Source organism: Aulonocara stuartgranti (genome assembly GCF_965226115.1).
Source record: "Aulonocara stuartgranti genome assembly, chromosome: 11".
Taxonomy (NCBI): Eukaryota; Metazoa; Chordata; class Actinopteri; order Cichliformes; family Cichlidae; genus Aulonocara; species Aulonocara stuartgranti.
Genome location: NC_138947.1, coordinates 18736836 through 18754924, shown reverse-complemented (window position 1 = coordinate 18754924; position 18089 = coordinate 18736836). Strand labels below are relative to the sequence as shown.

The window sequence follows — 18089 nt, the reverse complement described above, 5'->3', positions numbered from 1 at the left end:
CACACACACACACACACACACACAATTGCATCAAGACACTCAGTAGCTCCCACTGCCTCCTGCACCAAGCCTGCAGAGGGCCCTGAAATATTAATGTACAAAGTAAATTAAAGCTGCAACAAAAAGAGATAGGGTTTTGTCTTTCTCTTCCTGTATATCTGACTGACTGGTCTTTATGACTGAGAGAGGGGGTGGCATTCAGTGTAAGGCAGGGAAAAGAGAGACAGTGGGTGGTTGAATTGGAGAGGAGAGTAGGTGAGGAAGATGAGTGGCAGATAAAGGGACTACACCATGTCTAATGACACAGGGCATAGAGAAGATTGTGCTGTCACAACGTTGGTGGATTTGATTAGCTGGATGGCTTCAGAGCGCAAAGTTAGATGAGACGAGAAAAATCTTGGAAAGGACGAGAGAGAGAAAACTTGAGGAGGAAGTCTGATACAAGTTTGAGCAGGGTTATTTTAAAAGGTTCTGGGGTCATGCTTGCTAGAACTGAGCAAGAGAATGAATTGGCACAGGCTTGTTAGCATGTATATGCATACCCCTGCAGCTTGTTTGTGAATGCTGAGTCTTTTTCGCCCTCCTGCCTGTAATAAAGCTATGTATTGAAGCGAATGAAATGCAGCAAGCGACCTTACACCCTCACTCTGGCCCCTGACCCTTTTGACTGGCAACTCATCAGACAGCTATAATAACTTTGAGGGGAAATGATCACAAATCCTTGCACAGAAGTAAGTCTGCAATGAGTATAATCCACTCTCAAAAAATCTACAAAGCTGATCTTGACATTCTCACTTACTTCATATCTCTCAGAAATACACTGACACTTAGCATGGTCTCATTTCCATATCTGCTTGCTTGTACAGTATCAGCTAATCAGACCTTGCCAAACGTACCCGTCTTTAAACGTGTTCACACAGCACAAAGACTCCTCCTAAAAGCCCCAGATTGCCACCTGATCAAACACTTCCATATGGACATTGATACAATGCATAAATCTTTCTCTGCCTCATTCTCTTTCTTTGCTACACAATCATAGACACACATACACACGCACACGCAGGCACACAGTGAGCAGCAGCAGCACAGACTTTATCTCCACCATCAATTTCCGCTTTCTGCATATGGGTAGAGCTGCTTATGCATGTGCCGCAGAGCTGCACTTTATCAAAGGGCCCGTCCTGGGCTTGGGGCCATGCATTATTAAACACAACCACCACACATGTGCACACGTGCACATGCACTAACTAAGAAAGGACCTGATCGGACAGGTACACGCACACACACTGCAGTATTTGCAGTGGACAGACACTACTCATGCTTTTTTGGAACTTTAGGTAAAAACACAAAATTAAGCACACGTAACTGTACATGCAGCACATTCAAAGGAGGCACATGGTGGTATTTGTGAGTTACACAGATATAATGTTGGTAAAGTAAATTGTCATTAAGCCTACTGTGTAATACTTTTCATTCATAAAAAAGAAGTACATTCACTTCATCAAAGTACTTAAGTACTAAGACAAACCCAGTGAAATTAAAAAAAGCTTTTTCAACCACCGTAGACCCTTTAAAACGGGTCTTTTATTAAGTTAAATTTTGAACATTACCATTGTAATATATTAATTGTTGCATTTTTGTATTGCATTCTCTTTTTTGGAGTTCTTTAGCATTTGTATTTTGTTTTTACTTAAAGAAAAACAGGTAAATACAAGTGAGTTTTCCTAACATCACATGTTGGTGAAAGTATTACTGCAATGCCATACAATTAGGAAACCCACACTTGTTCGTTATGATTCTCAGTGATCAAAGCTTGTGACACAACATGACATAAATATCTGTGTATACAAAGGGAGATAGCTGCTTTCTGCTACAAAACACTGTATAGATCTTTACATACACATACAAAACACCCATAAGTAGACAAACACAAAGAAACTTTCAGCCTCTGTGCTGAGGCCGGCTACTCACTGGGGTAATATGCTGTCACTCTGTAGAAAATGAATTTGACAAATTGAGTCTCAAGTGTCTGCTGCATTGAACTTTAAATCTGAACTACTTAAAAAAAACCCTTCCATTGTCTGCAGTGAGGTAAAACTGGAGAATGCTTTGTTCCACAACCTGGCAAGGATTTATCAGATGGTATGATTTTTGACATGTATGGTACACAAGTGGGTCTTAGTGGATGAAATGCTGCTTGCATTGCAGAAATTCTTATGCCACAGACATGCTCATTTCTTGTCTACCTTTGGATTAAATGGTTGATGAATTTTCCACTAATGGCAGAATAAGTACACGGGAAACCAAGGCTCCGCTGGCCATTGCTGCATGCTTGCATCAGCCATTTATTCAAGCTTGTTAATACTATAATATAGGGTGATATGTGCCTCTTTCCTTAACAGGTGTGAGAGTCAGGCGAGGTAAGCAGCTGCTGGGTCGCCCTCTCTTTCACCTCCCTTACCCTCTCTGTCTGAAAGAAACTGGAACACTTACAGCGTTAGTGGCAGGAAGTACCACAGCTGTATGTGTGTTATGATAACCACCTCACCCAAACACTGACATGCCTAGCAGGTGTGTGAATCGACTCTTCTGATCTTGGAGACCTTTCAAAGTTTCGATAGACTGCGATTGGAATTTGATTTATTGTTAGATTGGTAGGTTTTATATCAGCTGGGAGGCTGACTGCTCTGAACCCATCCTAGCAGAAGAAATAATTCCAATAAAGGAGAGCGCTCGCTTATGAAATAGAAATGAAAGGAAAATTCCCCTGTTTTTTTTTTTTTATCCAACAAGTAGCATGAGCACTTAAGCAAATTTCATATTAAACTAGAAAAAAAAGAAACATTAAAAATTATATCCCAATTTTTCAACTGTATTCATCTTACATTGTATTCTAACAGGCTTATCCAATCATAGCTGAGCGTGAAAACTTTAATTATTTCAATATATTGTGATTGCATTACTGTGATTTTAAATAACTGCCTTACATGACAGTGCTAAAATAAAGCCCAGTGTTGGCGCTACTCTCACATCTTCTGTTTCACTGTGGGATTACGTTCTGTGCTAAACAGTTTCTGACTGCGGGATTAGCTAAATAGAAACATCTAGTGCAGATCTGGGCATTTAAGGCCCGTGGGCCATATCCGACCTCTTGAGCCTTCTGCTCTGGCCCGCGTGTGGTCACTTGCAAACAAGAAAAGTAAACGGAAATTAGTTCATGCGATGTGTCCTGTGCCGCTTTTATTTTGAAAGTGTGACTTTTATTTGTGTAAGGCTGCATGTGCAGGTAAATCCTTACTGACTGTCATGTCAGACATGTCAGCTCATGCAAAAAAAAGAATGACTGATAGCGAATGCCGCATTGCTAACAAGGCATGTTCTGTAACATATTTATGTACATAAGTCAAAGAAAAAGCTGTGAGCTTAGTTTGCGGTGAACAGGTTGCTCTGTTCAAGGACTACAATTTAAATCACTATGTGACCAAACATGCAGAAAAATACAAGTACTTGTCTGATGAATAGCGAGTCAGGAGTCAGATGCTTTGCTAGCTTAACTGCAAAACCAACAAGGAATTTGTTTTTACAAAACTACACACATCCAGGGATGCAGCTCACAAAGCAAGTTATGTCATATCCCACAAAATCTTAAAAGAGGTAGTAAACCATTTTCTGATGGAGAGTTTATTAAACAGTGCCAGGTGGACTCTGCAGGGCTAAGTCCAGATAAATCAGTGCACTTGTTAAAGCCCAAAACAAACTTTAGTTTTCCGCTCCTAATCTGCTGCTTTTTACAGTTGGAGAAAGTTAATATTGAACACGGTTAAATTCAGGTTATTGTTGGTTCGACCGTATAACACAGCTCAGGTTTCTCATGTGGCCCTTTGGAAAAAATAATTGCCCATACCCTGATCTAGTGTTATCCATTAGTTTGTGCCATATGGCTATTAGAGCCCAGTGTTTCTCGTAACTTCTATTCTGATCATGAAAATCTAATTTGCTGTCACAATTTTTGGTAATGTTTACTTTACTAAGATCTAACTTCCACGCATGTGTTCATTAAAGGGGAAATTCCCTGTTGTTGCTCAGTATCAGTTCCCTCAGAGAGCAAAGGCGTTTCCATCAGATGTAACTTTGAAAATATTTGCTATCATTAGTCAGTTCTTTGGCGTGTCTGTGACTGAACTGGGAGTTTGTTTACAACCTTAGTGATTATCTCACTGTTTATGTTCTTGTTTGGCTCTAATGTAGTTATGAAGCTGCATCCCCAGAGCTAAACACTAACACTGCAAAATATATCGACTGTTCCTAAAGTTGAAATGAAAATGTTTATATGGGAATTTCAGACTTTTGTACAGATGCTACAGATGCTACATGCAGGTTTTCCTGGTAAGTTTAACCTGCATCACTTAAAATGAATTTTATAGCCTGTGCGTCAATTCAAGCAAAATGGGAATCTCAAAACTATGCCACTCATATCTCTGTATGTTTCTTATGGAGCAGTAGAGACAGAGCACAAAGAGGACCTTGACACTGTTAGTGCATTTGATTTTTATTGAGACAGGCACATATTGCTCTTTGAAGTATAATGAGTGAAACCTAACAGACTGAAAGACAATGCATTTACAAATATTGGTACTTGTTCATTCTGCAAAGCTCCAGGCTTGCTGGACTTCCACTGACTTACAGGCAATCTGCTGCAGCCAAGGAGCCACTGTTTACCTATATTACATCCCTTAACCTGGAATTATGCATTTACAAGGAGTTAACTGTATGAGTAAAAAAACACATATATAACATTGACTCTATCTTCAGAAACATAACTATGAAATATCCAAACATAAAACTGTATTTTTTTATGTAAGAATGCAAGAAATGCAGTATATTATTGAAATATTCTCATGAATTTTGTGTTGACTTGTGTATCACATTGTGCGTACCACCTAGATAGATGAGAATAACAGAAGAGAAATCTTTTCCATATTTGTGACTGTTTTTGTGGTACTTTTGCTGATATTTCTCTTTGGCCTGCAGAAATGACAGACTCTCAACTTCTGTCACAGACAATCTTCTCTGCAACCAATGTTTTGTTCTATGACATTAAAAAAGTGATGTTTTTATTCATATTTAGGACTTTGCTTGTACCTGTACTAACAGGAAGTGTTAGGTATACTGATGAGCTCATATTGTGAGCATTCAACTCTGGCCCTCACAGCACAGACATGAGACAGGTGGTGCAGAGTAGTTGGGTAGAGAGCTGTACACCGGTGTGTATCGGTCATCGAGGTGAATGGAGCGAAGAGAGGGCAGTGGATGACCGCTGTGTTCTTCACCCTGCATGTCTGTCACGCTTTCGGACCACCGTCGTGACTGTAGCCTTTGCAAATGAGGAGCAAACAGGCGATGTAGAAAATGCATGAGCTGTGATGGGATGGAGTGTGAGAGTTAGAGGAATGCGGAGATGCAGACAACACCCCCCAAACATATCATTTTTATTCAGAAAGTGAAGTGACTGCAAGGGCTTCTAAACCCTGCCATGTTCAAGAATGAGCTTGAGACATTTTGTTGTGTCCCACTGGAGCAAGAACATTTACACGGATATGTTGTAGGTTATGACCCACTCGGAGATCAGTCTCCTCTACTGCAAAGGCAAAGAGAGGCACTATATTGAGGAGTTGACAGGAATCCCATACATTCTTTATCAAGCTGTATTTCCTCTGCAGTGATGAACAACTTCAGATGGTTGGAGTTAAACACATTAAGGAAGGTTAAAAGAGGTGATTAGTTTGGCATTTATTCATTGTTTATAGCTGTTGGGCAAAGGCTGGACTGCTGGGATGCGTCTGACCTGTGGCATCATAGAACATGTTTTATTAGCATTTCCACCCTGCGAGGCACTACGTTGATTGTGATTGCCAGCCCTGGCTAGCTCTATCTCATCCCTATCGGGGCTGATGCTGGCTGTGTTTCCTTTCTGGATATCTAGCCAAAATTTTCCTCAGTAGCTCTCTCTTCTTTGAAGATTACATTTCAATGGGTGGTTGCCCTGACATTTCTGAACATTTTGACTTGAAAACATATGTATCTGTACGTGTGTGTGTGTCTGTGTGTGCAAGGTGTCTTTCAGCAGTCACAGCTCACGAGCAACAAGCTTGAAAAGCAGTCTAGCACATTCTGTCTGCCTCATTGCATCCGCGCCCAGCCGCAACATGCTTGCTTACCCCAACAAAATGAAAAATCAATACATGTCTCCCATCGCCCCCATCTTTTGCAGGACAATTGACCCTGACACCATGATCTCTCAGTGTGAGTGATATTATTTCCACTAGGTTGGGCAAGAGGTAAGAGACACATTTTTCAATAGGCAAGCAGGCACCTCTGAAGGCACCTCTCTGCCAACGGCCAATAAAGTCAAGTGCAGGCCATTGAACAAATAAATAGTTGTGGCAGGTTTAGGGTCTTTAAGGGCTTTGTTCAAAAAAAGGGAGAAATTTCAGGCACTTTTACTGCTGGTTATAAAAATCATGCCAAAGTTGGAATTTTAAAACCACCAGAAGTTTAAAACAAATTTTCTTCCCTTCTGCATATGTGAAAATGAATTCTCTTGTATATTAAAGATTAACCCAAACTGTCAAAAGATGGTCTTCAGTTAATTTCTACTTTCCTATTAAACGATCACATCATATCTCACAAAATGCAGCAACATAATATGAAAGAAAACAAGTTGTTTTTCTTCTGAATTCTTCCTATTACCCCAGTATGCCATAACTCAAAGCCAGAGACAGAGACTTCCTGCTGAGGTGTGGCGCTTTGAGCTTTCTCAAACACAGCCATGTTTTAATGTATCAAAATACACTCTGTCAGCACATTTCAGAAATTATGGGCTAGATTAAACGGCAACTTTGACCCACCTGTCAGAGGATACAAGCTTTTTTGCTGAGAGAGATTAATGCTTTGCTCTAACATTTTCTCCTGAACCCCCCAGAATGTTAATCAGAGCCCAGGAGCAGCAGTAGGGAGATTGGTCATTAGGTGAGGTGGAACACATTGATTTTTAATTTTGACATGCAAATTTGTTTGCCACCTTATTTGTACAGTAAGCTGACCCGCTTGCATTCTTCTCAGCACTTCTCAGCATCATGGGATACTTTGTTTCAAAGTGAGTGATTAGTTTACTTTCCTGGCAAGTTGCGCCAAGGTGGTGTACGTGTACAGATGTTTTCCTTTCCCGTGAAAGATTTCAAACCTGATGTGTCTTGAAACGTGTTTACATTAGGTGTAAATGTAATAACTGCTTAAGGACTTAAAACAACAAGACTTTTGAGTTTTGACAGATATATCTGACAAAAAAAGACAACAGTGGAAGTCATTAGGCCGCAAACCTAGCCTTACACCTAACAAGTCGTTACTTGCCTGGAGTACTTTGTGAAACAGCGATCGATGCGGGCAGAGGACGTGGCGGTGTTCCTGACCTCTAATCCCCACCTCCTTAACGGGGGTGAGAAACAGGCCTGGAGGCGAGAAGGGATCGGGCCCCTGAGGAGAAATGTACCAGTGAGAGGAATAAACAAGAGCACAGAGGGAAGAAAACACATAACATTAGCACAGGGCAGGGAGAGGCAGTATAAAGGGATGTTATATGGATGAGAATGGGTTGTACCTGAGGCTCAGCACCAATTGATCCGTCCGCCTTCCCTCGCACCTCTGGCATTACTCCTACTGTCTCTGCAAAACACCTGCTCTGTGCAAGTTTGGCTCGACTTCCTTCCACACTGACCTCCTCATCTACATCTGTCTGACTGACCTGTGTCACTCCGCCTGCTTGGGCATTATCAGTAAGAACTTGAGGTCACTAATCTGTAAAGGTAAGGAGGTAAAGACACATTACGTTACTTCTGAAACCTTTTCACTTCTTTCCGTGTTCAGTAAGTCTCCGTTTGCTTGCTCCGTTGCACAGCCATATGAGTCGTGGCGGCAGTGCAGAAGCACGTTAGCCATATCAGGGGAGCAGATAACTCACAAAACCTGCACTCTGTCAAGGCGCATCACAAATTTAACTCAGCACGCAAGAGTGCCTGTGGCACTGTCAGGCAGAATTAGAAAAAAATTAAGACATCCATCCCAGCGACATCCAGTAGAAAGATAGAAACAGAGACAGGCACCAGTAGATTGACATATTTGCCACATTCATTTGAGCGTGTTCATGGGAGCACAAGCGGTGTCAGTGACAGCACTTTCTCACCTCAGTGACAGTGAAAAAGGCGCTGTGATCAGTGCAGTGGAAGGCGCAGCATGGCGGAGCTGGATTAGCTATGATAATATGATGACAGTAATTGAGCTTGTCATAATTGCTCAATCACGGAGCCTTTCCCCGGGGTCTGAGAGGCAACTGTTAGCGCTGTACAAGCCTTCATTACAGGGTTGTGATATCGGGATAATTCACTTAGAGTGGGACGACTGGCACTGTGATCATTTTGTGTGCATTACCAGATTAGGCCACTAAAGATTAAATAATCTTAACTGTGCCATCTGATTGTGACATTGAATTAGCTAACAAAGACATATATTCATCTCAGTTCTGACAGATATTGAGGGTAGGTGGTAATCTAAAGGACTCTGATCAGCAGTGAAATCTGCTTACATATTGGAAGCTGTGAAAGTAGTTTTCAGTGTGTTGATTGACTCGGTATAAAGCAGAGGCCATAAACAACCCCATCACAATGCCTTCAGTTCTTACTGTCCCTCAAAGGGCAGAATAGGAGGATGAGATGGAGGGTAGGAGGGGTGGGAAGACAGATAAAGGGGGGAAATATTGGAATAAGGAGGTGGCGACGACAGGACCACCTCACGGCGGAATTTACTGTCAGATTTTCTCCACGAGACTCTGGACCAAAATCCCCCTCGCCACGAACGAGCGGACGAAGAGGGGAAAAAAAGAGAGAAATTGGAAAAAACAGCTGAGGGTGTAAATAATTCATGCAGACAATATGACTTTTTTATGTAAATTCAGTGCATTAACCCTCTATTATAATGATGGACGACAGATACGGGTGATGTTTCCTTGGTAAGAGCTAATGGATGACCATCATAAATTCACTGCACATTTTATTGTGTTGCCAGGAAAATTGTGCCTGCAGGCAACGTTGTTTACTTTTATGTCAGGGAGGAGGAGAAAAATCCCGCCGTCTTCAAAAGGAGAGAGGGGAAAAAGAGAATGGGGAGTAAAAATAATGGGGCCCACACAGTGCGCCTTGTTCCATACCTTCTGCTATGTTTGGAGCAAGCGATCCCCCAACAGCCTCTGTGTGTGTTCTTCTTCCTGCTCATCCCTCTGCCTCTCCTTCTCCTCGTCTTCTTCCTCCCCTCCAGCAGTCTTCCTCGGAGAACAGCAGGGTCTAGTCGCATTAGCTGCACTGCACTCCTCCACATCGCTCCGATTACAGATTACTCACTTTTGCCACCACTGTTACTCTAGAAAATTTGGGGAGGTAAAGGGACATCATTTTTCATTACTGTCTTCTGTGAGCAGCATCATACTTGCTGGGCAGTGTGCGCACACGCATCCTGTATATGACATCCGTTTTAACAACAGACATTTTTTGTCATCAAACGCCGAAAGTTTCAGCCATTTCTAGATCAAAACGCAGAATTGATTAGACTCAAGTCAAGTGACACTTGGTGGTTTTTAAGGCTGACTTTGAAGCAAATAAGTATGCAGCTAACAGGATTTCTCTTGCCACTTTTTTTGTTCACTATTGATGAAAAGAAGAGCGCTACATAGGCCTGATCAACATCTGGTTAGCCAGTCTATCATTCCCTTCTTTACCCTGTAGGCTGCCCCCAGGCCTTGCTCAAATCAACACCCTGCCCTCCCTCTCTCTCTGTTTCTCAATCTCTCTTTTCCCCACTTCCCTTTCCTCCACTTCTGTGCCTCCTCCCTCGTCTCACTCTCCTTCACACCTTCCCTCCATCTCTGATTTATCCTGTAATATTGGCTCCCTAATTAACAGTAGAACCGAATGTCTCTTGTGTCTTGTTTTGGGTGGATTTTAGCATACTAACCCCCCCTAACCTCCCAATCCTTCTCTTTTTTCCCTGAGTCTGTTAGATAGAGTAGACTTGCTTGGAGCAAATGATTAACAACCAAAGGGAAAAGCTAAAATACACTAGATAGTGTAGCTTTTAAAGAAAAGTACATTCACTGTTTTACTTACTCCAATAATCAAAGTCTGGTTTCTCTGTTTGAAAGGAGCCACACTGCATACATGGCATGTTTTTTTGTTTTGTTTTGTTTTGTTTTGATTTGTGTGTACACAGTATAACCTCTCAAAGTTGTTTGATATTACATTTATGCATGATGTTTTTAATTGTTCGAAATGTTGAAGGAATAATACTGAAAAAGAAGGGATCAACACATGGGACGCACACACACACATCCAGTCTATACACATTCTGGAGCTGCTCATGAAGAGGAGTAGCAGATGGTGGGAGCCAGCTGTTTCATACAAAGCTGGCACTGGGCAGACATGTATGCACTAAAAGGCTCACAATCACATGTAAACACACTCTTGCAAACACACACAGACACATCTGGGCCACATGCTCACCAGGCACCCAGCTGGAGCTTCATGGGGTCACTCTTTCACCTTCCCCAAGGACACCAAGTTACCCTCATTCAACGCGAGGCCAAGTTAGCCACAGTGGGTCACACACCTGGATCGGCCCAAGGTGCCAACTATGCCTGAGTTGGCATACTGACACTTAATGCTAAAGTAGCATACTAATGGAAATCCCCTCCTCATCCACTTCTCACACATGCATCCAACACCAAACGGGCCAACTAAGTGATTAAAACAGAATTCCTATATGTTGCCCTGGTTAAGGGCGCTGTGCTAAACACATGATGATAATTACCACACAGCTGCCTAGTGCCATGAGCTCTAATAGGTCTCGCCTCTGTACTGGGCCCTCGGAGACTTTCCCCACTCGCACGTTGTTAATTCCTCAATTTGTCCGCCACGTTTCTTTTCTCATTTTACCACGCTTAACCTTATCGTTTGCCGCTATATGCACTTTCTCAGCTTCTTTGTCAAATCTGGGCCAAAGTGATACTTCCTAATGATTCTCTTACCAGCAGAGTCATTCTGTAGATTCAAAAGAACAAACAGCTTCAATCTCACTGGGGGATTAATAATACCATGTACATAAAGAATTGATAAGTGAATGAATAATACGCTTTGTTCAAACGAACAAGCCTTGCTAGGTATTTAGTTGATTTTGTTTGTGCTTAAAAGTTCCATCCTGTGCCTCTGGCAAAGCAGACACTTTGTGAAATGCAGGGCCACTTTGCAGAGCCCAGCAAGTGTCTGGGGAGCCCATCTCCATTGCAATTGCTGGAGGAAAACCAAAGCTTGGCGTCTTTTCCCCCTTTTGTTTGCGGGCACTTGGAGGGTGTTTATCTAGAAAAGAATAACTTGTTTTATTCATGTTGTAGATGGAAGACAGCATGCCCTCTTGAGAGAGAGGGTTGATGGGTATTAGTAGAAGAGGGAAAGTCCTTTTTTTACCGTGGCATACATGAGTATGTACATTTGCACGCAGGTTTGCTTGGGGTTTGTTTTTGTAGTTCAGTAGGCAAAAAAAGTAATATCTCAAACTTTGATTGTTAAAATTTATGCCACAATTTTCTGCTTTTAAAAAACACTAGAGAACCCACATCCAAAAAATAGTTGCACTGATTTTCATTTTTCATAGTTTGGGATAAAAGCTGATAAAGTAATTTGTATATTTTACAAAAAGCATTTGTGTTAAAGTGTTATTTTTTTTTGTTAATACCTTTAATTAGACACTGTCTTGGATATGATTACACCAGCTGTGATGCTAATTAAATCTCAGATCACATTCATATTCAAAAACTTTAAAACACAGATACAAAATACTTCCTGTGGCGAGTTCCAAATAGATAACAAAATAAAAAGACTGGGACAGGTGTGTGAAGTGGTTATACCAAAGGCCCCCGCTGCCTCGCTATCACAGATGTGCTTTACTTATTGTCCTTGAATGAGACTACAGATATCGTTGGGTTATTTTGATCTTGACTGCGCACCTGTAAACCTTCATAACTGCATCTTACACAGTTGTGACATGGAGTCAGAAGACAGACACATATATAAGCATTATCCAGAGTACAGGACAACAAAGTAAAGGACCACATTTAACAAACATGGTCAGACTTTGAAAAAAACAAAAATAATGTCAGAGACTCACATCATCCTATAAAGGCAAGCTAACAATTTTTTCAAGTATAGGAAAGTGCAAAAATTTAGTCTAAACATCCAAATTGATTTGTGATGATGATATTAATAGTATAGTGTAACCATCAGGAGACACCTTAGATGTGGGCAGCCTTGTACCAACCCCTTTTTTGTGGCATCCCAGTATATAAAATCTCGTGTAACTGGTTTAGGCATTTCAGTTCCTAAAAATTCCAACACATTTTGTGATACTTATTTAAGTTACTTTTACTCCTACCTGCCTCATCTTTTTGTGATTGGCTAGGGCAAGTACGATGTTCAAGCCTGTGTGAAAAAGATGAAAAGCATGACATGTTTTTAAGCGGCGGGCACAGGATGTCAACTTCTGCTCCTGTTAAGCTTCACTCTCGGCACGAGTGGTATTTAATCCCGGGCAATTAAAATATTAATCATCTTACTATTAATTAAGTGGTTAAGTGCTAGTTGTGGTTTTATTACTACCGCCATTTGGTAGTATAAGTGACAACCCTAATGGGGCCACTCTGAGGAAAAGACAGTAATTGGGTTTGGCAATTCCATTTCCACCACCGACCATCCTCTCACCCACCCGCTAGCCCATCAATAATTTATCTAATTACTGATATTGTGGCATGAGTCACTCTCAATTTAGGAGACAAACATGATTATTTAATAATAATAATGCTTCCAAACATATGCAATGTCTCCTTGCCCGCCTCACGTCCCTCAATTTTTAATGAGTTGTTAACACAATGGGCGAAAGAGACCTCAAACAGCACAACAAAAGAAGTCCATCAGTGACCTTTACTGGCTAAATACCAAGAGGAGAATTACAATAATACAAGCTGCAAAATACAAACACACCTCTTTGAATATGTGAATGTCTGTGTGTGTGTGTGTTTGTGTGTGACTGTACGCTTTATTGATTAATAGAAGCTCAAATCGGAAAGCTTTAGTAACCTTTCATGAGAGGTCTCTAAGATTCAGAACTGCAACAAAATGGGTGGGATTGGAGAGGGGAACGGGGGCAGTAGGTGGGGGAATCTGAATCCACATCCCATAATGATCTCAATAATAACCCTGACAACATTCATGGACATAAAAATAGTGTGTGATATGGTGATGTGAGTGCAAGTATATGTGCTTGTGCATGTGTGTGGTTGGCTTGGATTATGAGGAGCAGTAAAACACAGAGAAACTCAGTGAATATGCTGGAGGTAAATGAAGTCCCACGGGGGTAATATTCACCTCGCCATAATAACTCTGCTACTGTCAAAAGCCAGCTAGCTTTGCTGTAAGTGTGTAAATGTGTGTTTGTGTGCCTGCATGAAGTGTCTACCGATCCCTCCAGCCCACACCCCTTCCACACTCAAGCCAAACCCAACTTCCCTTGTTCTTTATTCTCTCTGTTGCGAGCTCGACAACTCGGAACTGCACCTCAGTAGTCGACTGAGGCGAGCAGGAGGACGTAGTCATTCATCCAGTGTGTGTCAACCAGAAGTTGACTAGGAGAATGAGCAGGGAAGCAAAGCGATGTCTATTTCGGTCGCGGATGAGTGAGAATGGTCAGGGAGGAAAGCAAAGGCTTCCCACTCAGGGAGACACTGGGTTTCATTGTGAGCTCCAGGGCTATAGGGAGCAGTGATCGGAAGGATGGATCTGTTGAATATGTGTGTATGAGTGTGCTTGCATGTCTCCGCTCCACCCAGATGCAATGAATGTCCCTCATTAGCCCCATGTTAGCCTTGCTTGCTGCAATGCCCTGCAGCAATGAGGTCTCATACAAGGTCATGACTTGATTACATGGTAACACACTTGGTGACTTTGGTGTATAAGTAACATACATACACCCGACATGAATTTTCCATATACTTTCAATACTCCAACAGAGCAGAAGGCAGCATCGTGATTTTATGAGGGGTTTTTTTTATTATTCATTTGTTATTTTCTAATAAACACAAGTCCTGTTGTATGTATGTATATATATATATATGTATATATATATATATATATATATATATATATATATATATATATATATATATATATATATATATATATATATATATATATATATATTTACTGTGAAATATATAATTATGTCTATCTCATCTTGTGTCCCTTTCAAGGTGTTGGTATGTTTTATTATTCTTATTATAATCTCTAACTTTATCTTCTGTGAACTCTTTATTTATCTAAGTTTGTCAAGTTTTTATTTATCCAGTGTTTACACATCCTACTACATTGAGCCGGTCATCTTATGGTGATTTGTAGGACTAGTAGTGCGAGCATGTATTTGTCTTTTCAGGCTTAAGTATGTTGATGAAATTCAGTCAGTCGATCCGGTCGAGCGAGATATCTGCTGGCAGGGATCCCAATAAATTCACTGCTGATATTTATGACACACAGCAGATTATTTCTAGTGTGTTTGTTGACCTTTGACATTTCTTTGAATGCAACGATCAGGCCACCTATGCATTACATTTGGAATATGTATAATATTGAAAGAGCATATAGATACCCCCTATTGGACAATCTCTTTCCATTCACTCCATGAGCTTTTATCAAACAGCACAAAATCAGGGCTTTATGGACCAGTACTTTTAAGGGTTTTAGCAGATCAACACTGTCAATGTGTTTTTTTAATTCTAAAAACTCAAGAACTGGAAAGTTGATAAATAACTAACAATAAAATCTTATACATTTTTAACTACTATCTTTCTATTTTTATGCTGTAATTTTGCAATATACATGTCAGTGTGTTCATCTTCTAATTTGTGGCACTGCTCATGCAACATTTTTGGCATGAATTTCTTTGTGTGTGTGATTTAATATGTGCATTTGGGCTTGAGGTCCTCTTAGACTGTTGGTGGAGCAGGGGAGAGGCTCTATCTGAAATTAGTCTCTGTGGGAAGACAGGAGGCATTGCTGAGGCCTTCTCTTTTAGCCAGTTGGCCCAGCCCACAGCTGGCCAGCCACTGTCACACTGAGAAGCACATGTCATTGAAAGAAGACATTAATTGCCTTGGTGCTATGGCAGGACACTCACTAGCTGAGCTCAGGTGCACCTTTGCTGCTGCCTTGCAAATGAGATGCAGAGTGTTGGCTACAGTACCTCCTTCGCAGGGATAATTGACCCTGGGGATCCGCCTTGCAGTCCATCCACCCTCATACTTTCCCTGCTTACCTCCTCCTCTTCTTCACCTTCTCCTCCTCTTTCCCCCCTCTGTTTCCTCCAAGACAGCACAGGACACCTCCATATTGGTTGGTAGTCAGCAAGATAGGTTTGGTCCTTTGACCTGTAGCCTCTCTTCCCTCCTTCCGTACCTCTCCCTTTCTCTTCCTGTCTCAACCTCCTTCACAAGGGTATTCACGTGGCGACGTGGCCAGTGGAGACAACAGAAAAAGGAGATGCGTGACTTGGCTATGTCCAAGGGCATTACTGGCACTTCTGTGAGACGTGTATGGACCCCCCCCCTCTTCTCTTTTTCTGTTCTTAAAGTGCACCCACCCTACACAACTGCTTCCTAGTCATGCTGTTTTTGTTGTCGCAGCTCTAGGTTTTAATGAGCTAAGACTCCTTGTATACCACTGTGTTACTAGCTGAGCTACAGCAGGCAGTGCTTTTTATTTACAGTGAAAAGTCTGTGGCGCTAGACTTTAATCGCCTTTTGCGTTGCTCAATCACAGGCTGAAGTATGGAAAACAGCCTACCTGTGCACCTGTGCACAGTGCTGCAGATTACCTTTCCAGCCCCCCTGCACACACACACACACGCACATTTTGTTTTCTTCTTTTTACTTACTTGTTGTTTGTTCTCTCTTTTCACTGCTTTCCTGCTTGTTTCCCTCCTCTAACTGTCCCCCTTGATTGTTTGCCCCGTCCTCCTTTCAGTTTAGTCTCTCTCTTGCGTGTTTGGCTTGTCAGTGCAAAGCAGTTAGTAGACGCCTGGTAAGCCATTTGCAAGAAGCCTGCGGCTGAGATCGCTGCTCCCTGAGCATAATATACAAGGTGTGGCAGAGAATGACACTGTTAATCTTGAAGGATTACTTTCTCATAGAGCAATTTGTCACACAAAAAGTCTATACCGTTTACTTATGTGCTCTGTGAATATCCTCTGTGGTTTTTTTTGCTCCCGCTGATGTGTGTATGTGCACTTGCTGATGTGTGGGTGTTAAAATGTCAAATTACCGATCAAATGTAATTGAATGGTCGGCCATGTGCTAGGATGCATATTTCCTTTTTTACTGTTTAGATCTATTCATGGTTGTATGTCTGCACGTGTCTGATGTTTATCTTAATATGGTCGTATGTGTGTTTTATCTGCAGCCTTTAACTCGCTGTGAGCGCCCGTTTTTTTGGTGGTGAGGCCAGCCATGGCAGAAGAGGGCTGTGCTTAGTGCATTTCATGCTTAATTCTGTGTCAATTAGTTGACTGCTACCTTCCCTCCAGCAAAAAAGCGTGGAGAGAAACACAAGCCCACAGAAATCCTCTGGCTTTGACAGGCGCAGTGTTCAATCATTTATCCCAAGGCCCCGGGCCACGGAGCACTGTCAACAAACATTCCATTGAAATCATATCAAGCCTCTTCTGTTCCCTCATTTTTGTACTCTCCCTGCTCTGCCTCTCACTCTTTCCATCTCCCTCTGCCTCTTTATCTTGCTTGTTCTTTACCCTCTGCTTCCTCTCTCTTTTTCCCACCTTCGCTTTTCTTTCTCTCTTCCTCATCACCCTTCACCCTCTGGGGTTTCTCTGTGTCTGTAGCAGGGGTTTTTAGCTCCCTCTTTAAGCCTCTGTGCCTCTACCTCCCTCCCAGGACTTGGCAGCAGAGTATTAATTTGTTAAGCTGTTCCCTGTTTGCACTAGTTTCACCCCCCGACTTGGCATGCAGTCAAGTTGTGGTCAGATTGCAAGATGAGCACTAGATATACCAAGATCGCAGAAATAATATATTTCAGATTGAATTTGGATCAGAGGAGATATTAACAAGGCAGGAGTGGATAAATCATAAAGCACAAACATCAATAACCACACATCAAGTTTTACTGTTTACGCACTTGTATACACAACACCTTTGACCCATATCTATTGCACGATGAGCACACAGACTAAAACCTATCCATATGTCTTTGCAAATGCTGTGCTTTTCAATATAGGCTGATGTTGAAAGGAGTCTTTGATCACAGCATGCGGCTGGATTGAAGATCTAACAAATATTGAAACTAAGCAAGGGTATCAGGCACTCTTCAGCCTAAGCCTAACTTGCTCGACTCACACTAATGAAATTAGTTTCATGTTTATTTTCTATTTAAAAGAAAATAGAAATTAGGCTATTTAGAATGCATCAGACAAGTAGCTTCATTGCCTCCATCTTTTTTCCTCCCCTCGTTCTTTGCTTTTGGCCCTTTGGAGCTCTGCAGAATATGCTGATGCTGGATATTTCACAGGTAAGGTGGACACAGGCCAAATCTGAGGTTTTTTTCTTCGCTTCCTCTGCTCTGGGCTACAAACACTAATGCAATGCAAGATAGTGAAGAGAAAAAAGAGAGGAATCTTCCACTCCCTCATCACCTCTCCTGAGCATTCATCCCGAGAGAAACTCAACTCACCTGGGTATCTCAGTGGAGAAGAGTAATAAATAAATGTACTAGCTTAATTATTAAAAACAGCCTAAACGAAGATAGATACTATCCTCTGTAGACTTGGTGGTTCCACAAGCTTGATCTTAACTCAGATGTTGTGATTCCTGTTTGTTTGCCCCACTGATGGTCAGGAGACACATGGCCTAGTGTAAGTCTTCGTGTTGTTATTTTTTGTCA

At 41.6% G+C, this 18089-nt stretch overlaps 1 protein-coding gene across 1 annotated transcript; it reads right to left on the bottom strand.

Annotated features, from left to right (window-relative positions):
• Window positions 1–4881: 4881 nt before the first annotated feature.
• LOC309717686 (uncharacterized protein) lies at window positions 4882–7847 on the bottom strand. The gene is made up of 3 exons (XM_082552430.1): window positions 7658–7847; window positions 7411–7533; window positions 4882–5418 (listed from the first exon to the last, which is right to left on the bottom strand). The coding sequence occupies exons 1-3, from the start codon at window positions 7706–7708 to the stop codon at window positions 5194–5196; spliced, it is 399 nt and encodes a 132-aa protein (XP_082408556.1). The 5' UTR covers window positions 7709–7847; the 3' UTR covers window positions 4882–5193.
• Between the last annotated feature and the right edge of the window lie 10242 nt (window positions 7848–18089).

What these genes read in the sequence shown, in the direction of transcription:
- LOC309717686 (XM_082552430.1), bottom strand. Translation starts at nt 7,708, where the DNA reads ATGCCAGAGGTGCGAGGGAAGGCGGACGGATCAATTGGTGCTGAGCCT. An exon ending in CAATTGGTGCTGAGCCTCAG is followed by an intron (nt 7,534 to 7,657) that starts GTACAACCCATT and finishes ATTTCTCCTCAG; the next exon opens with GGGCCCGATCCCTTCTCGCC. An exon ending in TGTTTCACAAAGTACTCCAG is followed by an intron (nt 5,419 to 7,410) that starts GCAAGTAACGAC and finishes ATCCCATCACAG; the next exon opens with CTCATGCATTTTCTACATCG.